This window comes from Monodelphis domestica, chromosome 3 (assembly GCF_027887165.1).
Source record: "Monodelphis domestica isolate mMonDom1 chromosome 3, mMonDom1.pri, whole genome shotgun sequence".
Taxonomy (NCBI): Eukaryota; Metazoa; Chordata; class Mammalia; order Didelphimorphia; family Didelphidae; genus Monodelphis; species Monodelphis domestica.
Genome location: NC_077229.1, coordinates 171,297,469 through 171,324,955, shown reverse-complemented (window position 1 = coordinate 171,324,955; position 27,487 = coordinate 171,297,469). Strand labels below are relative to the sequence as shown.

General features: G+C 35.6%; 1 protein-coding gene across 8 annotated transcripts in view; it reads left to right on the top strand.

The window, feature by feature from the left end:
* The window catches only part of VPS13B (vacuolar protein sorting 13 homolog B), a 1,055,144-nt gene that overhangs the window by 801,403 nt on the left and 226,254 nt on the right, over positions 1-27,487 (top strand). For all 8 annotated transcript variants that reach the window (XM_056820764.1, XM_056820763.1, XM_056820760.1 and 5 more), the window contains one exon: positions 6,712-6,849. In XM_056820764.1, the coding sequence (XP_056676742.1) occupies positions 6,712-6,849 (138 nt within the window). The remainder of the gene's footprint in view (positions 1-6,711; positions 6,850-27,487) is intronic.

The following is a 27,487-nucleotide window of genomic DNA, read 5'->3' as shown; positions in this document are numbered from 1 at the left end:
ATCACTAATTAAATAAAGGATTTGAGAGATAGTGAGGAGTCAAAAAAAAAAAACACCTAAATTGTAAGCCTGGGGGACTGGGAAGATGGTAGCACCTTTGACAGTAGTGGGGAAATTCAAAGGGGGGGTGTTAGAGCAGAGGCCCCCAAACTATGACCTGTGAGCCACATGTGGCCCCCTGAGGCCATTTATCTGGCCCTCCACCACACTTCCAGAAGGGGCACCTCTTTCATTGGTGGTCAGTGAGAGGAGCACTGTATGGGGCAGTGCCACAGAGCACAGCATCGCTCACATACAGTACCAATTCCGGTGACATAATCCTTTGTGTGGTGCCTTGTTCTGAGAGTAACTGAAGGAGAACAAGGCGCTGTACAAAGGATTATGTGGCTGCACAATGGAATATGTCAGCATGGTGAGTGGCAATCTATGGGAAGGGATTCCACATTATGTATACTGCTGCCAGGTGCAGGGGTGGCAGTGATGGGCCTGTGCAAGGTATGACAGGCCCATCCCAGCCAGCACTGCAGCTTCTGCTATCCTAGACAGCGTTATACAGATTTGTTCATAGTTTTTTTATAGTCTAGCCCTCGAACAGTCTGAGGGACAGGGAACTGGCCCCCTGTGTAAAAAGTGTGGGGACCCCTGGTTTAGGGAAAAGAAAAGAAGTTCAGTTTTGAACAAATGGGTTTAAGGAACCCAGTTTAAGATGTCTAAAAGACAGTTGAAGATTGGAGATAGGGAGACCTTATGACTGAACAAATAGATCTGAGTCATTTGCAAAAAATATGATCATTGAAACCATGGGAGCTGATGAGACCACCAAGTGAAGTAATATAGCAGGGAAGATAGGATAGAGTTAAAGAGAGGGCCCAAGAAAGTAAGTACCCTGAGGAAGCATTACTCGTGCCAGCATGACCTGAAGGTGCACCAAAGCAGACAGAGAAGGCCTGGTGGCCAAGGAGAAACAGGAGAGAACATTGTCATGAAAACTTAGAAAGAAGAAAGTACAAGGAGAAAATGCCTGTAGGAGAAGAGTAATCATTAGTGTTGAGACGTCAAAAAAGAGAGGCATTTAGATTAGTTGATTAAAAGATCCTTTTCCTGTAAATCCATTCAGACTGAGATGTTTTTCTTTGATAGTTTCTTTACAAATAGTTCTATTTCCCTTTCTAAGAATGAATTATTTAAAATCTATTTGGTGTTCTGTTAGTCTGAGTACTTTACACATTTGAAAGTAAGGAAATGTTTTCTTTTAAAGACCAGGTCTAAGTTGAAGAGGAAAAACTTTAAAATATATTTATTAAATTAAATTTGTTTAAAATATATTTGTTAAAAACCAAGATCCAGGGGGCAGCTGGGTAGCTCAGTGGATTGAGAGCTAGCCCTAGAGATGGGAGGTCCTAGGTTCAAATCCGGCCTCAGCCACTTCCCAGCTGTGTGACCCTGGGCAAGTCACTTGACCCCCATTGCCTAGCCCTTACCACTCTTCTGCCTTGGAGCCAATACACAGTATTGACTCCAAGACGGAAGGTAAGGGTTTTTATAAAAATAAAAAAAAAACCAAGATCCATCATTCAACTGAAAGTACTATCTCCAAAGTGATCTATACCTTAAGTGCTAAGTCTAATGGCTTTTTCTTAGTTCTCATTCTTGACATCTTTTGGCACCTTCTCTTGGATATTCTTTCCTCTCTTGGTTTTTGTTTGAGACCAGCTTCTTATTCCTGGCAGAGAGACCACATGTATCAGTATTTTTCTGAACAAACCTCTTATACCTAATAATAGTATTTTGGGATAGGACATTAAAAGGGTTCTTTTGTCAAGGAGATTTAGTTGGGGATTTTTGCTAAATTTCTAATATGTCTTATATAGCTGGCAGAATATCCTCCCTTTGTAGGATCTTGCTACATAAAATAGTTATCTTTACCTGCCATTAAATTTAAACATACAAGTCCTTTCAGCCCTGGTTTTCTGAGCACTTTAGAAGTATATTTTATCCTTCCCAGAGGGTCTTTTTGCACTGAAAGCACTATTTGCCCAAACTACAACTATCTCAACTTCCTACATATATTTCACCAGTTGATTCCTGAACACCAGTATAATTATATAATGGAGGAGCGCTATAGCTAAAGTCTGCAGGTAGGATCTAATTGCGCCAAGACTGAGTGGGTATATGTTTGGCAAGCCTTAGGAGTGGAGAGAGGTAATGCTGAACTATCAAACAATTTTCCTTTATGAAGTACATCTCTTCCCCCAGCCTGTGATCTGGTTGCAGTGGAAATTCATCTTTACAAGGCCAGGTGCAATTAACTTCCCATCTGAGCTGCCCAAAACAGGACCAAGAAGAAACTCCTTCTAGAGACTAACAAATTTATTTGGCTCTGTAAAAAGAGTTCCTCAGAGAGTTTCCCCAGGCCTTGGAAATCTAAAGCTAAGGGCTGTACAGAACCGGCTCTATTGGACCACACACTCTGGAGCCATAATCAGGAAGTCCTGGCTTGGTTTGAACTTCTGCTACTATCTCATCTTTATGGTAGAGAGAATCTACCCACCCGCTGCTTTCTCATGGTGTTGTTGATTAGTCATGTATTCATGTCCAACGTGACTCTCTGTGACCTGTGAGTCATACTATTCATGGGGTTTTCTTGACAAAGATACTAAAGTGATTTGCCCTTTCCTTCTCTGGTGGTGGATTAAGGCAAACAGAAAGTAAGTGACTTGCTCACAGTCACACAGCGAGTGTCTGAGACCAGATTTCAACAATGCACTGAGCCATGAATTGCTTCCTAGAGTGAGGAAGACTCAAGTTTTAATCTTACTTCAGATACTTACTAGCACTGTGACTCTGGACAAGACACATATCCTCTCTGTCAGTTGCCCTATTTGTGAAATGGGTATAAAAATAATAGTGACGTTCCCCAAGTTGTTCTGAGGACAAAATGAGAAAATTTTTGTAAGCCCTTTTGCAAACTTTAAAAAAACTATGTAAATCCTAGCTTTTGAGGTATCTCAAGGCATTTATGCAAGAAGAGGAGGAAAGATATGGTAAGAGAGTAAGGATTATCAGATAGTAGGGGTATGTTTGTAGGTACCAGGCCCAGCCAGTACCCAGGGAGAGTTTAAAGATTAGTAATAGAGTGGGAATGTAAAAGAGGAAATTCCTTGAAGTTGGGATGGAATGAAATTAATGTTACATGTAAAGAAGTTTGCCTTGGCAAGGAAAAGGAACACTTCTTTGTGTGAAACAAAAGTAAAGAAGACATCAGAATAATGAGAAATGAGGAGTGACTGAAAAGGGACCTCTTAGTGAATAGCTTCAATTTTTTTTCAGAAGTATGTGGTAATTCATGCCATATGCCAAAATAAAATTAAAATGGATACATGATTTAGAAGTAAAGGGTGATATCCTAAACAAATTAATGAAGCACAAAATAGTAGCCCTATAAAGACCTATGGGTAAGGGAAGAATTTGGGCAAAAACAAGAAGTAGAGAATAGTATGACATGTGAAATAAATAACTTTGATGACATTAATTTAAAAGATTTCTGCACAAACAAAATCAGTGCAACCAAGATTGAAAACCAAACAACAAGCTAGGGGGTGGGGGAGGAATCTATGTAGCAAGTCTCTCTGATAAAGACTTCATTTCTCAAAAAATAGAGCACTGAATCAATTTACAAGAATACAAAGCACTCCTCAATTGACAAATAGTCAAAGAATATGAATAGACAATTCTCATATGAAGAAGTTAAAACTATCTTTAGTCATATGAAAAAATGCTCCAAATCACTATTAAAGAAATCCAAATTAATATAACTCTGAGGTACCACCTTATACCTACCAGACTGGCTAACATGACAAAAAATAAATATGATAAATGTTGGAAGGGATACAGAAAAATTGGAACACCAATACATTTTGGTGGAGCTGTGAATTGATACAAATATCCTAGAGAGCAGTCTGGAACCATGAAAGGCCTATAAAACTGTAATACTAGATCTGAATCTCAAAAAGATTAAAGAAAGGGGAAAATAACATAGTTGTATTAAATTATTTATAGCAGCTGTTTTTGTGGTGGCAGAAAGGAAACTGAAGGGATATCCATCAATTGGGGAATGCTTGAACAAGTTGTGGCATAGGCTTGTAATGGAATGCATTGTCATAAGAAATGACAAACAAAATGATCACAAAAAAAAAAATGGAAAGACTTATATGAAGTGATGCAAAGCGAACAGAACCAGGAGAACGTTGTAGATAGTAACAAAAATAATGTATGATGATCAACTGTGAATGACAACTATTATCAACAAGGCAAGAATCCAGGACAACTCCAAGGGACTCATGATAAAAAGAGTATCTACCACTATAAAAGAAATAGAGTCCAAATACAGATTGAAAAGTACCATTCTTCATTTTACTTCATGAATTTTTCTCTAATATAGACAATGTGTGTCTTGCTTCATAACTTGATAAACATGGAAATATGTATAATATGGCAATATATGTACAACCTATATCATGCTAACTTCCTTCTTGGGGAAGTAGAAGGGATGGAGAGAACATGGATTACAAAATGTCAGGCAAATATTAAAAATTATATCAATATGTAATCTGGCAATTATAAATAGTTTGTGGTAAAATGATAAACTTGAGGGAGAAAATTCCATAGGAGGAGTAAGGAAGAATGGAAAGGTTTAGAATAGCTGCTATTGTACATGTGAGAAGGAATTGATAAAGGAAAAATAAAAGAATTACCTTTCTACAGGAAGAGCCCAGTTAAGATCATGTAACATAAATTTATACGGTACCCAAGTCAGTACAATTTCATGATTTTCTCCAGCTCCATTTAGTAATACATGAATAAGAGTAAAGGAGGAAGATGGTAAGAAGAATAATTTAAGGTGGAGGTTTGCATCTCTTACAAGCAACAGCCTTTGTGATATATAAGACCTTACTCTGTTTAAGAGCAAGAATAGGGATAGTATTAATTAGTAATGGATCTACTTTATGTACTCATTGCTTTAAAAATCATGCATTATGTAAAAGAGAATTCACTGACAGCATTTGATCCTTACCATATAGGTCTAACATGATTATCATTTAGTTTCAGTATTCTTGAAATCATATAAGAGTGCATAAGTGCCAAATTTCATCAGAATACATGAAAAGGCAAAGAGATACAAACTCTGAGGTAGAATTTATATGCCATTTCACATATGACAGTGTTAGTGTAAGAGACCATATGTTGAATATAATATGTAAATTCCATTCTTGAATGTAATCCAATCAATAAAACCTAAAGTAAATAATACTTTACTAAGACTTTTCAAATTAACTGAAAATGGAATAGATGGACTCTATGGCAAGAACATCCCTATAAAATTTACATTCTGAAGCCATTAAAACACACATACACACACACAAAAATCTTGGAACCAAAGGAAAACTGAATATTTAGAAGGTTAAAATAAACTACAGAAAAAATTTATATGCCAAGATACAGGAGTCATTTTTAAAGTTTTATTTCTGTAAAAATAACATTGTCAAGAATTTAAAAGTAAATTTGCTGTTATTTTCCATAATCAATGGCCAAAAATGATAAATAAAAAATATATAGTATTATGCACATAAAGTTGAATACCTCAAGTTTTATTTTTTATTGTGGATATTAAGGAACTACTCCCACTTTTTTGTCATTTAGATTAATTAGAAAAAGCTACTGAAGTAGATTTCAGAAGTCTTACAATAAAAAATGATTACAATGTCAGTGAAACTCCTAAGTAGATCAAATAACCTTTAAGCAATACTAATTCACATCATCTTTCTTAAAAATGTTTTATTTTCCAACTCACACATAACAACAATTTTCACCATATATTTTCTGAAATCATAAGATCCAAACTGTCTCATTCTTTCCCTTCCCAGAGATGGTAAACAATCTGATCTGGATTATACATGTATTATCAAACAAAACTTCCTTCCATGTTGGTCATTGTTGTAAGAGAATACTCACAAGAAACCAAAACCCCAAATAAACTGATATTACAAATAAACTAAAGTGAAAAGTTGCATGCTTTGATCAGCATTTGGACTCCAACAGTTCTTTCCCTGGAGGTGGATAGCATTCTTTGTCTTTAGTCCTTCAGAATTCTCCTGGATCATTGTATTGCTGAAAAAGTCTTTCACAGTTGATCATTGTACAATATTGCTGATGCTGTGTACAATGTTCTTCTGGTTCTGCTTATTCTACTCTGTATCAGTTCATGTAGGTTTTTCTGAAATCATCATGGCATCTTTAAGTGGATTCTATGATTTTAAGTTTCTGTATAATATACTCTTTTATTCGTTAATTTGTTTCTGGTATCATGTGAAAAAATCTCCAGCAGTCATTTAAGAGTCAGCAATAGGCATGATATAGATTCTAACGAAAAATGAAAGCAGTAAAATTTAAGCTAATATTTGTTATCATATTGCATCAATAGCTATTTTATATGTGCTATTATTAGTGTTTCAATCTTATTTTAAAAATATTTTTATATCTTTATATGTCTATGCACACTTTTTATATGTAAATATATGTTTCTAGTTATGCATGTTCTGTGTTTCATTGCTGAAATTTTAAAGTATTTGCTTATTTCCTTGATTTCTTAAAAGACCCAGTTTATAATCTTGAAATGTTATTAATGGTTTGGTTTTAATCTTCTCACTTCAGATCCTGGGAAGACACTACCAGAAGCTCTGGATTACTCCAAAATCTGGTTACAAACAGTTGCTGGAGAAATAGATACCAAAAGTGGAATTCCACCTTCTCTTATTGTTCTTCAAATTAAAGACTTTCTTAATGGACCAGGTAGGATATTGTGTTTATATATAGCTATATTTGTTTTTAAGTTAAATGCATTTATATGCAGTACAGAATTACAAAATTTAAAAGTCTAAAGGGACCTCTATGATTTAATGCCCATTCATTTTATGCCTGGAGGGAAAAAAAAATCAAACTTCTAGCCCACATGTGATGATATAGCCTTTAGTAAAAGACTTCCCAAGGCAGCCCATTCCACTTTTGGAGAGATCTAATTGTTAGGATTTTTTTCCTTCCTTCAAGGCTACATTTGTCTCTTTGCAACTTTCACCTCTGCTTCTTTCTTCTGTGATCAGGAAAATAAATCTATTCTCCCTTTCACATGGTAGCCCTTCGGATACATGGTCCATTGATCTACATTTCTTTTTTCTTTTTTGGAAAATTTTATTTAATTAATTAATTTAGAATATTTTTCCATGTTTTCAAGATTCATATTCTTTCCCTGCCCTCCCTCAAATCCCCTCCTATAGCCTATGCACAATTCCTCTGGGTTTTACATGTGTCATTGATCAAGACCTATTTCCATATTGATATTTGCAGTCTATATCTCCAGTTATATCCCCATCAACCCATCTACATTTCTCTTTTTTAATCAATGCCCAAATCTTTTAGATGACTGCAGTTTGAGAACATAATCTGAGGTCTACAAATGTTAATTCCTGCTTCATTCCTACCTTTTAAAAATATTTCCTTTGATATTCAATATCTTTTGTTTCTCCAAATGAATTCCATGATTATTTCAACAAATTTTGTATAGCATCCCTTTGGCAACTGTGAGAAAACATTTAAAACATTAGAGTGCTTTAATTATAGGATGGGGATATACCGTGTGTTGGAGCTTGCAGAATTTAGTCGCATGTTTCTAAATAAAATGTTGGTGTTAGAACCTTCAAAGGTCTCATATCCTCAGTGTTTCTTATTTATAATAGGGAAAACAGTGATAAATGGCATAGGAGCTAGAAGATCTTCACAAATGTGAATTTCCCAGATATGATTGCAGTCTGGGAGGATTACCAGTAGTGGTACAAAAGGGAGCCAGCACCATGGAAAGCAAGTACTGCAAATAAGCAATTGCTGAGAAAGCCACAGAGAATTATAAGGCCATTCTAGGAAATAGAGAAACGGGGAACTGTACACTTGGCAAGGTCAAGCGAATAGATTAAAAATATGAGTATTTATTTTCCTAATGATTTTGTAGGTTTAAAGCTATATTAAAATATGAATAGGATACATGATAGAATTGATAAAATTAGAACTCCCGTATGGGGAGAAAAAAGGCAAACAGGCAAGAATATTGAGGGATAACTAAATTTAGTTCCTTTTCTATTATTTTTAAGTTCTGAGAATTCTTCTCCCAATTTATATTCATACTGATAATGTAAAACCAAGGAGCATGGCTAGCCACCTCTCCCCATCAGGCTTTTAGGGGTAGCCCATTCTGATGTGTTCTTTGCATTGTTAACTGCTAGTCATTAGCACTCCAGTTTCATTTAACTTTTACTAAAGAATATTTACTAAGAAGATATAGCCAGAAAAAAAGTAAAAACATTTCCCTTGAATACTTAAAGATACCACTTTCCCTTATACCACCTTCATCCCTGGGGGGAAGTAGGCTCAAACTTTAAGCAATTTCTAACATAGCATTTGCCTCATCATGTTTACTCCTAAATATCACAGAGCTGATGATAAGTCACTGTCTCTCTCTCTTGTCCACAAATTCTGGCATGGAATTTAGTTCCTAATCCTCCAATAAAGCTTTCTCAACATTTTTCTGTTTCATTTTATTTTTTAATTAACAATCATTATTATCTCTTCCTCTCACCTCTCTCATTTTAAAAGGGAAACTAAGTAAATCTTTGCAGCAAATATGCCTAGTCAAACAAATTAAATTCCCACATGGTCCTTTTCCAAAAAATGTTTGTCTCATTCTGCATTCTCTTCTCTGTGATAGCATTGACCATTAGTTCCCTAGGATCTAGTTAGTCATGATCAGAGAACTTCTGTCAAAATTGGTTATCTTTGCAATATTATTATCATATAAAATGTTCTCCTAGTATGGATCACATCATTTGTTCATGTAAACCTTCCTAGATTTTTCTAAATTCAGGCCTTTCATCATTTCTTCTGACATAAGCTATAATTTGTTCGACCATTCTTCAATTGATAGGTATTCCCTTAGTTTTGAAATAAATAATTAAGAGATCATTATATAATCTGGTTAATTAGGAATACATAGTTAATTAAAAAGTAAAGGTTACAGCATTTTAGGCACAGAGAGTTTGGAAAATGGAGAAAGTGAAGTAAGGAATGTAGAGAGTGAAGAACAGGAAGAAGAATATAGTTTTCCTGGTCCTGAGTTACTAACACCTGTTATTCCAGTCTACTCTCCAAGAAATAGCAATGAAACCATGTACTCTGGAAGTGGAAAAAAATTTTTATGATTGTATGCTTGACACTGGGGCAGCTAAAGGAATCATCTGATGGGGAATGTGATACTGTGGGATCAATGCAGGTTGTAGGAATCTCAGGGACACCATTTGAGGTCAAGAAGTTACCACCTACGATGATATTCCTAGGTCTCCTAAGTGTGGAATATTCATTTCTCTTAATGTCCAGATCCCCAATAAATCTTTTGTAAACTAAGGGCAACAATTGTGTGTACCCCAAATGGTGACATATCCCTAGAATTACCAGAAGAGTCTTTATAACTATTCCCAGTACTGTTTTTAGAAAGCTTAGATGTAGATAAAGAAGAGAACAACATATATGAGATCCTTGCAGATATCCCTGAAGCATTATGGACAACAAGTTCAACAGATGTGGGGTTGTTAAAATCAGTAGTACCTCTGAAGATTACCACCAAGTAAGGTTCACCCCATCTATCCCACAATACCCATTAAGCAGAAAAGCCATTGAGGGAATAACACCTCATAATAAGATCATAATATCATGCAGATCAGAGTACAATACCTCAATATTGCCAGTAAAGAAGGCATAATTGGATGCAATTGGGAAAGTTGTGTATTACATTTTCCAAGATCTCAAAGCAACTAATAATCATGTTGTTAAAAGGCATCCTGTTGTCCCAAGCCCTGCAACAATAATTTTAGCAATTCCCAGCTAAGCAAAGTATTTCACCATTGTAGATTTGTGCTCTGCATTTTTTTCAATTCCCATTCATGAAGACTCACAAAAGATATTTGCATTCACATGGAAAAGTAAACAATATTTATGGTGTCATCTGCCACGAGATTACGCAGAAAGCCTAACAATCTTCTCCCAAATATTGACAGAAGACTTTGCCAACATTCATTTTAGGGAGATCAGACTGATCCATTTTGTGGATGACTTACTTCTAGCCTCACCAACAGCTAAGGCATATCAGAGAGACAGCAAACATCTGCTGCTTGAATTGCTTAAAAGGGGACACAAAATCTCAAAGACCAAAGTACAATGGTGTCTACCTAAAGTAGAATATCTGGAATTTGTGTTATCTGAAGGGTCCAGATATATATCACAAAAGAGAATTGCAGATATACAAAAACTCAGTGCCCCAAAGACAAAGAAACAACTGAGAGCAATATTGGGTACCACAGGATTTTGTAGGCAATGGATTCTGGTCTATGGTGAAATTATAAGCCACTTATAGAACTCACAAGAGATAGTGTTAAAGAGCCACTAAAGCTAACAACAGAACACTTATGAGCAATCACTAAATTGAAAGAAGTTATCCTGTCAGCACCTACACTAGGAATCCCAGACTACAATAAACCTTTTGTCCTCCATGTCCATGAAAGGAGAGGTGTAGCATCTGGAGTACTAACTGGAGCTTTGCGTCTAGCACAAAGACCTATTAATCTGCCCAACTGTATCCCATTGCTCCAGGCGCATCCCCCCCATGTCTCCAGGGTATGGCAGTCACAGCCCTGTTAGTGACAAAAGCAATAGACCTTGTGTTAGGATATCCTTTTAACTATTATGTGTCCAAATGAAGTTGAAGCATTAATGCTGAGACACAGAGCCCAAGCTTTTTCATATCAGCGATTAACAATGTATGAGATCACCTTGCTGGAGAATGACAACATCACACTAAGAAGTTGTAACAACCTGAATCCTTCAATTTTGTTACCTGATTTGCCAACACAAGGGGAGCCATTGCATGACTGTGAGAAAATGGTTCAGCTAGCAGAAAGGCCTTGGGAACATCTCTCTGATGCATCTCTAGACAACCCTGATTTGATTCTGTTTATTGATGGCTCATCCTTTATGAGAGACAGATTAAGGTATACCAGTGCTTCATAGTGACTAAGTTTGAGACCCTGTGGTTTGCCTTACTACATAGAAATTTGAGTGCCCAAGCAGCAGAACTAATTGCCCTAAAACAAGCTTTTGTAATTTCAAAAGATAAGGCTTCAACAATATACACAGACTCAAAATATGCATTTGGCATATGCCACTCAATTGGATTTTTGCGGCTACAGCATAGGTTCTAAACGTCATCTGGAAGAACAATTACAAATGCAAATATAATCTCAAACTTTTGCAAACTCTACACCTTCCAAAACATCTGGCTATAGTCCATTTTGAAGCTCACACTCACAATAATGATTTTGTAGCTAGGGGGAACCATAGAGTGGATATCACAGCTAAACATGCTGTAGTAGAAGGTCCTGCAGTTATATTAAATCTAACAGTCTTTAAGGAAACATATTTAGCAAAGGTATACACAGAGAAAGAAGTATAGAAGTGGAACAAAATTTTAAAGCTTATCAGAACAACAGTATATGGATATCCTCAGTAGGAAAGCCCAAAGTCCAAAGAATATTCTATAATCACATCTGCCAAGCAATACACAGAAAGGGTCACTTTGGCACACAAGGTATAGTGGATACAGTAAATAAAACATGGGTGGCACCTGATATTACCAACATTGCTTCAAAGGTTTGCTCATCTTGTCAAGTTTGCCAACAATATAACCAATACATTTAAACGAAGAGCTTTTGCTAGGAAGCCAGTAGCATTTACACCCGTTTAACATTTATAGATAGATGATTTTAATATGCCAAAGGCAGGGAATTATAAATACTGCTTGGTGATTGTAGATCAGCTGACAAGATGGCCAGAGGTTTTTCCATTCAATAAAAACACATCCATCTTTGTAGCAAAGGTATTGTTAAGAGAAATACTTGGGTTTGGAATACCTAGAAGAATAGATTCAGATAGAGGTACACATTTTACAGACTCAGTATTAAAACAAATCTATGAAAATCTGAGAATAATGCCCAAGTTTCATGTACCCTACCATCCACAGAGTTCTGGCCAGGTAGAAAGAATGAACTGAGAAATTAAATTGATGACTGGACAACTGTTTGCAGAAATTCACTTAAAATGGCCTGATGTGCTGCCATTAGCTTTATTCTATCTAAGAATTAGGCCCAGAAGTGGCTCACACATTTCACCTTATGAAATGTTGTTTGGACATGCTCCTATGCAGGCAAAACCATTCACTTCTATGTATACATCTATGGTGGGATGTAAAGATAATTTTAGCATTGTGACTTAAAATCTGAATTTAATTGGTCACCACAGAAAATCCCAAATAATAAAATACCCAGGTCAGCTGGAAATTTATGGTGATTTAATTGATATAGTGGAAAGAAACTAAGTAGAAGGGAAAAGGAAAGGGTGAAGAATTTCTCCCGCCTGGCTTGTATCAGGTGGGCAGATTAGGGGATCTAGAAAGTAAGGTTTTGGAGTGTGAAAGAGGAAGGAATCAGCCTGAACTCCAAAAGGGCTCAGCCAAGATGCCTGAGCCTGAATCAGCTCAAGGGCAAACTCACCACGAAACCCAGACAAATAGCTGCCACCACGCCAAGGTGTCTGAATGCTTAGCATGCTGACAGCCAGAGTCGCGTCTCTGGAGAAAGAGGGAGAGAGAGGAAGTGATGTGCCATATATAGACAGTTTTACGCCACTTTCCTGTGTCTCATCTGTACCAATGATAGCTTAGCTTGACTTTGGACAGCCCAGAGGACTGTCCACTGTTTCTGATTTGTCATTTGCTAGAACATGCCCATGTAATATGTGTGCATATTCCTGGGTACTAGACCAAGCAAGATGGAGAAAATCTAAAAATCAAAGGGAAGAGATACAAATATAGCAGAGTATATAAGGGAATTGCAAAACAGGATCAAAGAATTATAAGAAATGGGCATAATTGTGCAAACAGGAACAATAAATTATACACTACCCAAAATAAATCCTTGGAGATATATATATATATATATATATATATATATATATATATCCACACATATATATATATATACACACACACACGCACACACACACACACACACATAAAGAAATTTGGCAGAACAGGACCAACAGCCAGCTTGGGAAAGACTGTATAACATGTTGCTAGCAACACCCACTGTTATAGAAGTTGCAGAAAAAAATTCGTGGCTGCATTGTTCACATGTCAAGAAAGTAACAGCAGGTGAAGAACATGACAACAGTTGAAGATGGCTGTAGGTGAAGAGGGTAATCAAGGATGAGGAGACAAAGATCAATACAACAGGAGGAGGACCACACAACAACAATGACTGGACAACAGCAATGGCACAAAGACAAAGACAACGGTCTAAGAACTACTACACAACTACACACTAAACACACATTGCTACAATCAACAATGAACACTGACAACAAAGATTTTTGCAAGGAGAAAGAAGACTGAAGATATTACTTTGCATTTAAATGACAGATGGACTTAAGTAACAGAGAGGTTTGTATAAGGAGAGATGTGGTAAGTATATAGAATAAGGAAAATTTTCTAATGCAAAGAGGATTACTCATGTATAGAAGTAATTTATAACAATTTGCAACACTACATAATTCAGTAATTAGAATTCATAGTAATATAAATAAATAGAGGATAATCAAAATATAGTAGAAATATTACAATAGGCATAAAATTACATTTTAGGGTAAATTCTTATCTCAAGGGAAGCTTTTATATATTCCTTTGAGGTAACATCATAGGAAAATTTATATCCTTATTAAAGGAAACCTTCATGGTATAACAAGTGAATTTAAGGGGATGTGTACATAGTGTGTAAATAGTATGCATATTTTAATTATGTATATTTACATATATTTGTGTATAATAGATTTCTTATAAGTTTTGGTTTTCTTAGTATTGCAAGTTGATTTTGAATTTTTTTATCTTTAGATAGTTTTGTTTTTCCTGTAATAGAATAATTAAAGGTTTTGTTTGATTTTTTTGTTCCATGGTATTTGTAAGGTGCAGTTTGAATTATTGTTTTTAGATAGGATTTTGTTTTCTGTAAGAGTATAGGTTACACTGTGTTAGTTTGTTATTGTGTTAAGCAAATATTTGCATTTTGAATTTTTGTCATTGTAATGCTTTGACTTGCAGTTTTGCAAGGATTTTCCTTAATTTCTTTTTTCTTTTTCTTGAAATTCTCTTTCTGTCTTTAACATAGTTTACTTTAGACTAAATCTGTGTAGTAATAGAATAGAATATGTGTAAGATAAGAACTATATTTGGGGAATAAAATATTGGTTTAGGTATAGAATAAGAATAGTTTGGTTTACTTAGATCCATTTGGAAAGACTCTGTCCTCCAAAAGAATCTCAAGGGAGAATGAAATAGATCATTAAGAGATAATTAAGTAATGTGGTTAATTAACAATAGATGGTTAGTCAAAAAGTAAAGGTTTCAGCATAGAGAGTTGGAAAGGTACTTGAGGAGCCCTTAAGTGTGGAATTCTAAAAAGGTCAGAGAGGGATGAAACTCTTAAGAGAACCTGTAAGGAAGAAGCAGTTGGAAATTTACCAGTTGCTCTGGAATCTCTTGGGGTCTTCACTCTGGAAGGTGGAAACTCAGAGAGGAGCATTGTGATTGCCCTCTGATCCTTTTGGGAAAGTTTGGAAAACCAGATTGGGAAAATCAACAGCCTGAAGAGAAGAAAGTCTGTTCATGTGAGAGAGTTGCCAGTAGAGGAAGAGAAGCAAATGGAAAGTGGAGCTGATCATCCGACAGGGAAGCGTATCCCCTGCTGTGTGGGACTCCCGGATGTGAGAGAAGAAAACTTTCACTGTACAACTAGAGGAAGATTGATGGAGACTATATTATTAAGATATATTTAGAATAGATTAATTAGATTATTTTAAATAGATAAGAGAGGGAGAGAAGCTAGTCTTGGTCTACAAGGATGAAGAGTTCCCTTGTGGGAAAGAAATTGGGATTTGGGTTATATTTAGATTTTATTAGATTAGGAAAAATTATAGATACCTCAACTAAATATTACTATTTCCTTTCATATCTTTTACTTTGATTAGTTTAATAAATAAGAACAGCTTTTACTATAACTGATCTCTCTAACAATTTCTTAAAAGCAAATACCGTAGTTTCCTTCAAGAGTCAATCACTAGTTACAGCTATAGAAGTGATCAATATCCAGGGACAAGTTTCCCTTTTACAGTTTCCAGTTCTTTGCCACTATTAAAAGAGCTGCTATAAATATTGTTCTTCTTATGGGTTGTTTTTCCCCTATTTCTTCGATCTCTTGGGGATGTGATTAGAGGTATTGTTGGGTATGGGGTATTAGTAGAGGTATTATTGAGTCAAAGAGTATGCAACTTTTGATGACTTTGGAAGCAAAGTTCCAAATTGTTTTTCAGAATATCTGTACTAATTCCCAGACACACCAACAGTACTTTAATGTCCTGGTTTTTCACTGCCTCTCCATACAGTTTTTCCTTTTACATCTTTACCATTCTTATTTTTCAGTTATTTTTCAATAATGTCCAACTCCTTGTGATCCCATTTGGGGTTTTCTTCATAAAGACACTAGAGTGGTTTGTTTTTTCCCTCTCCAGCTCATTTACAGATGAAGAAACTAAGGCAAACAGGATTAAGTTACTTGCCCAGAGTTACACAACTATGGTCTGAATTCAAATTTGAACTCAGAAAAATGAATATCCACTGTGCTACTTGGGTGTATACCATCTTGTTAGTGTGAGATAAAACCTTAGTTTTGTTATTTTTTAATATGGATATTAATGACTTGAATATCTTATTTTGAGAATTAGCTATTGATATCCTTTCTCCTTTTCCAGCTTTTCAAAGCTTATGAGATTGAAAGCATAGACACAATAGAAACAGAAGCAGTATCAGTGCCAGGGGCTCAATGGTCACATGGAAGTTGTATAATCTCCTCACGCAGAGGCTCACAGCACTCCTCACAGAACTCATCCAGGTTAGAAAGAGAGCCTAAAGTGACTGCCCTTTTTAAAGGAAGCATTCTCCATTCTGCCTCAGCCGCCAACTGAAAGATTTCTTCCCATAGTAAGGAGACCATAAACAACATATGTGCTCCATAGTCCACACAGGGGTTTGTGATATTTAAAATGGTTGAGGTCTTAAACTGTAGTGATTAAAATAGTGGAAGATATAAATTGTGATAGATATAAGAGAGGGTGAGTAAATTTGACCACAGAAAATATGTTTCACTACAGTGTCTTGGTTTTTAAATCAAATATAAGGTGGTCGCCAGGGAAATATTCCCAATTATTCAAATACCCAAGTCAACTGGGTTTTATAGAGATTTTTAATTAATAATATAATGAGGAATTAGAGAAAAAGAGAAAGAGTAGGAAAGGAATAATTATGAAGGGCCTCAAGCCAATATGACCTAGACCTGAGTCTTAAGAGAGAGAATCAGTCAGTCAGTCTTTTAACACTCACCACAAGGTCTGACTAAACAAGGATTCTAGTGACACCAGGCCAGCTCCATCTCAGCTGACTTCACCAGAGAGCCTTCCAGCTAGAGACTGTTCCAAAGGGCCTTTCTCCAGAGCCTCTCTCAAGAGATTCTTCCCAAGCGATCCTCATCAGAGATCCTCCAAAAGGATTTCTCCAAAAGAATCTATCCTCAAGAGATTCTGCTTTTTCTTATATAGGGGTTTTTCTCCCATGTCACCTCCCCTAAGTCCCTACATCTACCAATCACTATAGATGCTTTCCAAAGGACTGCCCATCTGAATTCCTGCTAAGTCGACCAATCTCCTCAGTAAGTCTGAACCAGTGAAAACACAGCTGAGTCAACTAATCTCATCAAGAGAAAACTTGCCCGACCCTTCTAGGTACCCAGCATCCCATTGTATCAATTCTAAAAACAGGCCTGGCTCAAAGAACTCCTTGCCTTATTATAAGCATGGGTCCAAGTACTTTCATTGTTTAGCAAGGAGTTTTCTCTCCTAAAGCAGTCTTAAGTACAGGTGGAATAGAGGTCCTCCCATTTCTGATCCTGGCGAGTTCTCACATCAAAATGGGGAATGTTTCTCAGTAGGGAATTTGTTCCAATTAAGAATTCCCCGATGCGGAAATTTTTATCATTCACAAGTCTGTGAGATTTCAAGATTTACAGGTTATAGTAGGCCGAGCATGCTGTGCCTATTCCTAAGGAAGGAATGGGCTGTCACTGAACTGACTTTTTGTCAGTTTTGACTTTTTGGATAGTTTTGTAGGATCATAGATTTGGAGCTGAATGGGGCCTTCAAGGGCCTCAAATGTGGCCACTCATTTGAAAGATGAGGAAAATTGAGGCACAGAGACATATAGTCACTTGCCCAGCATCACAGAGCTAGTAAGTATGAGAGATAGGAATAAAAACAAGGTCTTTCTAAACTACTATAGGTGGAGTGCAAGACTTCAGGTGTTCATATATTTAAGTTTAAGCAAGATATTTGTTTAACAAAATCTCCCATGTAATCTTTGTGGGCAAAATAGAGAAATATGTATTAAATTTTAGTAAAAGCATGTGAATTCATAACTGGTTCAGCTACCTTAACCAGGAATTATTAATTAATTGAGCAATACTGCTCTTAAAGTAGATCTCTGATAGCATACTATAGGGATCTTTTTATCAGTGACTTTATTAGGTATGGATAAGTTACATACTAGATTGGTATAGCAATTGAATAATTTTGATTAAAAGAAACACTTTGCTCTAAATCTGTTTGTGGTGGTGGGTACATAGTCAACATAAGAAGCTTGTTAAATCATTAGAGACTATTCTTGCTATGAACATGTTTGACTATTAAGAGTCTACTATGAGTCCACACTCAACTAGCCAGGAAGGATAAATAGAGAAAACCACAACAGTTTTTGACTTCAAGGAATTTACATTCTATTTAGAGGATACAACATATACAGCAGTAAATTTAAGGTTATTCAAGAAGGTCAAATGAAAAGAGGGACCAGATAGGATGTAGCACCACTCATACAAAGGTGAATCACTTTTTCTACAAGGCTTTTGTTAAGAATCAACCATAGCATTTAGTGAATAACATTTGTTAAAATTCAGATCTATTAAACCATGATGTTTTTTCCTTGTATTAGTTATTTGAAAGATGTGTCAGTTGTGTGCAGTGTGGGATGTGCATCCCTAAGGAGAAAGTCTGGAAAGCTCTGGTATTTCCTGTCTTATTACAAAAACGATCTTATTGTAAAAAAAATTGTCAGCTAAAGGTGATAAGTAGATGCTATACCACAGAAAAATTGTATTCTCCCAGTGAAGAGGAAACCAGGTTGTCCTTCTGTTAATTTAAGAGATCAAAAAGCCATAACAAATTGCAAGACTTGAAAAATCACTTATTAAATGGAGGGGCAGCTAGGTGGTACAGTGCATAGAGCAGAGGACTTGGAATCAGGAAGACTCATCGTCATGAGTTCAAATGTGGCCTCTAGACACTTACCAGCTGTGTGACCTTGGATAAGTCAAGTCATTTAATTTTCTTTGCCTCAGTTCCTTATCTGTGAAATGAGCTGGAAAAGGAAAAAGCAAACTACTCCGGTATTATTTTACAAGAAAATCCCAAATGTGGTCATGAAGAATTGAACGTGACTGAAAATGACTCAACAACAATGAAAAGGAACAGGATACAATAATATATTTCTTGCCACATGAATCGTCTATTTTATACACTGTTGACAACTAAAAAATTAGTGATATTTTTTCCAGATTTTAGGTAATAGAATCCTAAAAAGAATAATTGCTCATTACTGAAATTATAAGAAGAGACCTAAACTTTAACAGTAATGACCCCACCACCACACATACACACACTCCCAGGAAAGTAAAATTAATGTCTCTGTTTTATGTTAAAACTATTCATTACCATTTAACACATAATATTAAATATATTTTTTGAAATTATTAAATAGCTAGGTGATATAGTTGATAGTGTGAGATTTGGAGTAAGGAAAACTCGAGTTCCAGTCCTGCCATAGAAAATTACTAGCGACATAACCCTGAACAGGTCACTTAATTTCTTTCCCCATTTCTTCAGATATGTAATTGAGGTAATAATGGCACTTATAATTGTAGAGTTATTAAAATAATCATTGGTTAATATATATAAAGCACTTTTCAAATTTTAAAGCTCTTGCTATTAAATTAATTTTTAGATTCATAAAAATTAGGAATCCAAGATGAATGAAGAATCTATAATTGTATCATAACACACCCCTAAAAATTTTGTTTTGCCTTAAATTTTAAGAATAAAGGTAACTGGGGCAACTGGGTAGCTCAGTGGATTGAGAGCTAGGCCTAGAGACGGGAGGTCCTAGGTTCCAATCTGGCCTCAGACACTTCCCATCTGTGTGACTCTGGACAAGTCACTTAACCCCCATTGCCTAGCCCTTACCACTCTTCTGCCTTGGAACCAATACACAGTATTGATTCCAAGACAGAAGGTAAAGGTTTCTAAAAAATAAATAAATAAACAAATAAATAAATAAAGGTAACTAACTGGCATTAACAGTTATATACAGCCTTTATAATTTTCCTTTAAAAACAAATATTTTTTTAAAGATTTTTTTTAAAGAAGGATCTTAAAAATATAAATCTGCCATTACTACAAAATATCCAGATAATTGACAAAGTACAATGTCTTTTACCATAAAATGCTTTTAAAGTAAGAGAAATGTAATTTTCCTTTGCCAATATTTCTTAACTTTAAAATGTCCCTGCAAAATTTGGATTTGTTTTCTGAGTAACAAGAAAGCTACTCTTACCATTCATTATAGTAGGAAGGAAACAGAGTTCAAGATCTTTCCTTTTCTTTGCCTTCATTTTTTTTTTGGCTGCTTGTTTGCAGACACCAACTTGTACATCAAAAAAAATCTTAAAAGTCCCCTCTAAAGGCAACATGTCTCCATTAGCGAGGTCAGTGGTTGGGAGAAACCTCAAAAACAGCAGCTACCAGAACCCCCTAGAATCATCTCCAGCAGGTGATAGATTATTTGGAACAAATTGGAACCATTGTACTTCAGCAATCCTGGTTTCTTTCAAGCTGTTTTTAAAATGTCGTCATTTTAATACCCAATCGCAGCACTGTGGAACAGTCCACAGCAGGTTAATTTGAATCATATGATGTGTCACTGCCCTCAGCTGACATGAGCTCCATTCCATGTGTGAAGCCATAATAAATCCATTCCCAACCGAGGCAAATTCCCCGTGAGAAGGTGAACTAATCCAGGCCTCACACTGGCATGCTAGCCCTCCATAATTGAAAGCAGGGCCACCTGTTCCCAGCACAGTTAGCCTAGAGAGAAAAAATTAGCATTAGATCACATACTTCTTATATTGGACAATCATCCGTACTTCTTACAAGTTCAGCTGTAGGCTGCTCAATATGACATCATAAAGAACCCTAGGAATGTGCCCACTTGATCCCAGTTTAACAGTTTAGTTAACCATGGTGTTTGTTAGCTTTGAAATGAGATTTTTTTTTGATTTAATGAAAACTGACACGTGAGAAGGGGAATGGGGAGGAGTGCAGACTTTTCTAATTAACTCAGGGTCATTTGCGAAAGCATTTGAGCTTTCTGGTAATTTTTTCATTGTTCTTTTGCAAGCAAGTTTTTGAACCATTGACACTTGTAGCCATGAAATGGCATTTAAATGAGTGCCTTAAAAATTCATTAGATTTGAGGAGTAGTAAATGCCTGTCATTAATTTTATAGTATTTTAATTTATTTAACATATAACCATATTTTTGTAGACTATTCCTAACTACTATTTATTGTTTGAATATGTGTTATTTAACTTTAGTAATAAGCATATAGATACATAAATTACAAAATTCAATTTCCCAATTGCTCACATAACTTTGGGAACCAACTACCTTTTACATTCTTTAAAAGTACTTATTTCACCATCAGTGGTTCTTTCCCAGAATGGCACAGCCAAGCAATATAGAACAATGGAAAAATCTCCACAATTTCAGAGCACTGATTCCAACTTTGCCTTTACTACCTGTATGTATAAGGGCAAATTGCCTAATCAATCAGCAAGTCACTCAAATAGTCATTTCTTCTTCCAAAAACTTGGATCTTTGAGCTTGTCAAACACTTAAGTTACTGTGGTCATTTACTCCTGTGTATTGAGTGCCTAATCTATTCCATTCATGCACAACTCTATATCTTACACAGTACTATATTGTTTTGATAGATGCCACTCTATAGTACAGTTTGAGATCTGGCATTCTGATACACCTAAGCCATCTTCCTTCATAATTTGTTTTTCTCTTGATATTCTTCAAGATTAATTTTATTGTTGTTTTTCTAGCTCTATGAAATAATTTTTGGGTAGTTTGATTGGTATGGCACTGAACAGGTAAATTAATTTAGGTAGAATTGTCATTTTTATCATATTGGCTCAGTCTATCTATGAGTAATTAATGGGGTTTTTTTCCAATGGTTTAGATCTGACTTTATTTCTATGAAAAGTGTTTTGTTGTGATCTTGTAGTTTCTGGGTTTGTCTTGGCAAATGGACTTCCAGGTATTTTATATTGTCTACCATTATTTTAAATGGGGTTTCTCTTTTTGTCTTTTGCTGTTGGACTTCATTGGTAGCAAGTCAATCAACAAGCATTTATTAAATATTTCTAATGTGCTGGTACCATGATGAGTGCTAGGAATATATTTTGTCTTACAAGTGTATTCTTTATTTCACTCAGTTTCCTCGTGTAAAATGAAGGAATTGGATTAGGTGGCCTCTAAACTAATGTCTCATTCAGGAACTGTAATCCTATTGATTAGCTTATTTATTTGTATCATTTGTTAATGTTTGTGATTTCAATCTGACTTTATGTTGACTTTTTACTTTTCCATTTTTCTTGTACTTATTTTCCTTTTTAATTAGTTATAATCTTCTACATATGGTTCCCCCTCTTTTTTCTTATAGTTTACTTATTTTATACATTTATTAATTTTATTGCTAGTTTTCACAATTCTGAGACTTTAAAGAGGTGTACAGAGAAATCATCATGAGCATTTCTAACATAAAGCAAAATGTTTATATAGAAAAAAAAATTTTTAACTTTAAAAAATATTACCAAATATGATTGTATATAATGCAAATTCTTATTTCTTTTATACAAATATATACAAATATATACAAATATACAAAACAAAGGATTCCAAAAGACTTATTAAAAATATAATTGCAGGATTTTAGAAATTTCTGAATTTTTAAGCAAACTATACCAAGCTATATAGATATATTTTACCTACTAGTGTTTCAAAGGGAAACTCTGGATATTTCTCAGGAGCATACATCATAAAATAGCATATCTATTTTATATAGGTTATTGTTGAAGGGAAGATTGTAGGGAAAGGAAGGGAAAGAAGGTAGCCGGGTCACCCCAGCCCCAGTAGGGAAATTGACCAGATTTTCTTTCTTAACTATAACTAGGCTAGGGAACTAAATTAAATTAAGCCAGACCCTAGGGATAGTTAGATAGGTTTATTTAGGCCAGAAAAAGAAAGGTTTGGGAAAGCTACAGAAAATTTGATCCCTGGCAGCTATGCAGAGACCAAAGGCTTTTTCTCAGGAAAAGATGCTTCCCTGGAAAAGGTGCCAGAAACCCACACTTCTCTCTTCTTTTTTACTTTCTTAGACACCTCCCACAAAGGATGTGGGAGGTAGGTGTCTGAGGAAGTTGGGGTAGAGAGTCCTGGGAGATGTAGTCTCTCAGGGTATAGATCCATTTTAAAACACACATTATATGGAGACAAACTGATTTTATTTCATTTTTATAAAGTTTTGGAAATTTTTATTTAAAAGTAATTAATTTAGAATATTTTTCCATGCTTACAAGACTCTTGTTCTTTCCCTCCTCTACCCCCACATCCCTCCCATAGCCGACACACAATTCCAGTGGGTTTTACATATGTCATTGATCAAAAACTATTTCCATATTATTGATATTTGCACTAGCATGATCATTTAGAGTCTATATCCTCAATTATATCCCCATCAACCCATGTGATCAAGGAGTTGTTTTTCTTCTGTGTTTCTATTCCCACAGTTCTTCCTCTGAATGTGGATGGTGTTCTTTCTCATCAAGACTTTGATTTTGAATTAATGGTCAGAATTATAACAAGGATAGAACCATAAGGGCTTTAACTTCCGGGTACAGGGCAATCTAGAGATTGGTCTCCCTAACAATGTGTCCCATTCTAGTCTCAGTGCATTGTAGAAACCTATCATTCCCTTTCCTAGTCCACTTCCCCTAAGCTCTTGTCCTTGTGGCATCTCTCTTCAGGGACTCTTTTTTTTTTTTTTTTAATTAAACCCTTACCTTCCGTCCTGGAGTCAATACTGTGTATTGGCTCCAAGGCAGAAGAGTGGGAAGGGCTAGGCAATGGGGGTTAAGTGACTTGCCCAGGGTCACACAGCTGGGAAGTGTCTGAGGCCAAATTTGAATCTAGGACCTTCAGTCTCTAGGCCTGACTCTAAATCCACTGAGCCACCCAGCTGCCCCCTCCTTAACTGCTTTTGCCCAAGTGAAAGAACAATTTGTCACCTTTTAGGGAATTCCCTCCAATGATGCATCTGACAGCCTCAAACTATGAATAACCCACTCTTCCCATCTTTCTTACATTTCATTAGTGACATTCTTTACTCTTGTTTTCCCTTGAGATCCCTTATTAGTTGTATATTTCTTCTTGCCCAAACTCACCATGTTCCTCACTCCCTCTGCATGATTTTCATTTTTTAAAAACAGAGACTTTCATTTTCCATGTTTATTGTCATAATAGCAACACCAGTAAATTGTTGATTTTTTTTTAAATAGAGCTTTATTTCCAATGGAACTCTTAGAAGTCAGAAATGAAACATTGTAATTTCCCAAACATAGTTCAGTCTTCCCCTCTGTAAAGGTGAAAATTAATGATTGGACAATAATTTTATGAAATTATGTGGTAGCCAATATTTATTATATTTCAAGTCAGAAATTTATTTACAAGTATTTATAGAGAGGAAACAATTGAGAAGAGAAATGTGAGTGGGATAGAGAAGTTATCTATCCTATCTCAACCAGGAAGGCTGGTGGTAAGTAACCATGTGACCTCCTCCAAGTTGGAAGCTAGTCTCTTAGGAGACTAGGAAAGTAGAAGAGGGTTACTAACACATTGGAATATTATTCAATAGCCTGAAACAGAACCAAGTTCAAGAAGAATAAAGTCAAGGTACTACGCCAAGGAAGAGGAAGTGAGAAGAGAGGTAGAAATCAAATAGGTCCAATAAGAAGTATGCTCAAGATAGCTTTTCCACAGAGAAGGGAGAGAGGGCAATAGGATGAATTGTGCCTTGCTTCAGAAGCCAGTCATCTCCCTCCCTTATAAGGAGCTTGTTAGACTGTAGTCTTATTCCAACTATGCTGCCATTGCTTAAGACATTTTAAGCCACTCAAAAAATTTTGTCTCTTTTACTGAATAGCAACACTTGTTTATTTATTTTTACCAAATTTAGTATTTTTCCAACTTTATCACTCACTGTATTCACCAGACTTGACTCCAAATAATTTATAGATATGCCTCCCAAATGTTTTTAAATCTTAAAAAAGAAGATTTTCTGACATTGAAGAAAATCAAAAGTTATACTATAGTATAAAGCACATCAAGGCAGCAATTAAGTACCTACTATTAATTACCTACCTTGTGCCATATACTTGCTAAGTGCTAGAGATACAGAGAAAGGCAAAAAATCCATTTCCTCTTTTCAAGGATCTCACAATCAAATGGAAGAGCCAGCATGCACACATATCTAGGGGGAAACAATATCTATTTAGGATAAATGAGTGATAAACATCAGCTGAAAGAAACTGTTTAGAAAGACTAGTTGATTTCAGCTAAGATTTGGGAAATATAAGCAGAGATCAGGATGGAAAGCATTCAAAGTATAGAGGACAGACAGGGAAAATGCTAAAAGACAATGTTGTTTACAAGGAACAGCTAGGAGAGCAATGTCACTGAACTGCAAAGTACTTGGATAGGAGTTATATATAAGAAGATGGGAAAGATAAGAGTAGGCCAGGTTGTGGCAGTTAGAAAGAAGCACTGAACTTATATTCTTAAGGCTGAAGTTTAAATCCTCTCTCATGCTTCCTGAATACTCTTCTACATATCAAATAGAACTTCCCTGGGCCCCAGTTTCCTGATTTGTAAAAATCTAAGTAAGTACAGTTTGAACTCTTGTGATCCTAAGAATATGTCCTAGCTTCCAAAAGCAAAACTCTTTGAAGGGAACAACAATCAGTTCTATGTATTATTTCTACTATATTTTGATAAGTGCCTAATGTTGATTGAAAAAAATAAAATGAAAAAAAAAAGTGGATAGAGAACTGGCCTCAAAGGCAGGAAGACTTGGGTTTGAGTCCCACCTTTTGCATATACTATCTGACCCTGGCAAAGCACTTAACCTTTCAGTACCTTAAGCACCTCTCTAAGTTTAGGTTTCAGAAAACGTGCCAACCTATATTAGGACATTTTTCTAACCTTCAAGTTCCCAATGCCAGTGTCATTGAAGAGTGACTGTGTCTTTGCTATTGGCTACCAATAATACATTTTGAAACTCATCTACATCATCTTATCCTCTGATTCTTGCCCATAGTTTTCCATATATTCTCTATAAAGGAGCTACAGAAGACACCAGGGTCCTTCTTATTCTTCCAATCATTTCTTGTCTGTTTACTGTTGATGATAATCATATTACTTTGTGGTCACTTTTTTTTCCTGCCGTACTTTTGAGTGTAACTTGGCCAACAGCAGGAAATGTGTAGTCATAGTGATGACTTGATCTATCACAGTCCCAGTATCTTTTGACCATTAGTTCATGAAATAGCACTTCCCACAATGGGGCTAGCCAAGTTAGGGATTATGTTTGGTGGTCCCAGGCAGTTTCCTTGGGTGTCTTCATCTGTTGCTGCCTCATCCACTTCATACTACATCATTCAGTGTAGACTCCTATCTATAGTACAAATGGTTGTCTTGCACTCTACACCTTTGGTGAAAGCATCCTGATATTATTGGACAGCTTTTCCATTTCTAAATTATATCAGATATTAATACTCAGTTTCTACTAGCAATAGGAACAACTTGTTTTTTGAACAGTGTTTCAAAAATGCTGATTTAAATAGCTAAACAGATTTGGAAAATATGATATATATGTGTATATATGTGTTTATATGATGATATATAAGGAATTGTATCTCTTAGCTACTCTTAAGACAGAATGGACTCATTATGTAAAGGGCTTAAATTAGAGATAAGGAAAGAATTTCCAGGAGCAGTGTTTTCTAAACATTAGAATGGAAAGGCAGTGGGAATGTTAGGATGTTAAGAGATTTTCACAAAAATCAAATGAAATTTAATTAAAAAAAAAACAATGAATGCTCAATTCTCTGCTCTATATGGTTTAGTTGTAGTGCTACCTAAATCATAGTCATTCAATATGAATTTAAATGCTTACTGTGTGTTGGGCATGAAGCTGTATTCTGGGGCTACAAGAAAGTCAGAAAAGCAGGAACTCTACCATGAAGTGACTTTTGAAGGTGCACCAGTTCTAGAAGCAGCAGGGTATAGTGAAAATGGCCCTGGCTTGAAATTAGAAGATCTCCCTTCTAATCCCATTTTCACTATGAATCGCTCTATGATCTAAGATATTTAGCATCTATGGCCCTCTCTTTCCTTACCTGTGAAACAGAGGTAATCCTGGCACCACCTCCCTCACATGGCTAGTGTGAAAAAAGTACTTCAAAGCACTGTGTGAATGTGAGATGTTAGATTCAATGGATTTCATAAAGAAAGATTTGCTCAGATTTCCCATCTCTAGATTATAATTTCAAAAAACTTGCATAGGAGAAAAAAACCACTTTTTTTTTACTGTAATATTTTAGTGACATACCCACCCATCCACATAGGAAGTGATTGTGTTCTTAAGAAACTTTACTTGTCTGAAATATTTTTATCTTATCTTTTGCTAATAAAATTCCAAAGCAAGAAATACTTTACATAGGTTTCCTTTGCAAGTATTATGATTTGGTTATAACAAACCATATTGAATCCATTGGGTTTTTTGTAATGGGTTTCAAAATACATCATAAGTTTAAGTAATATGATGACTAATGGGTCAAGTGAAGTTGGAACATTTTAAATGAGAAAATTGCTGGAAACAGTTTTCAGGAAACTTTTCCAGTTGATTTTTGGTCCCCCACAAGGTGTGCATTAACATAAACTTAGTGGA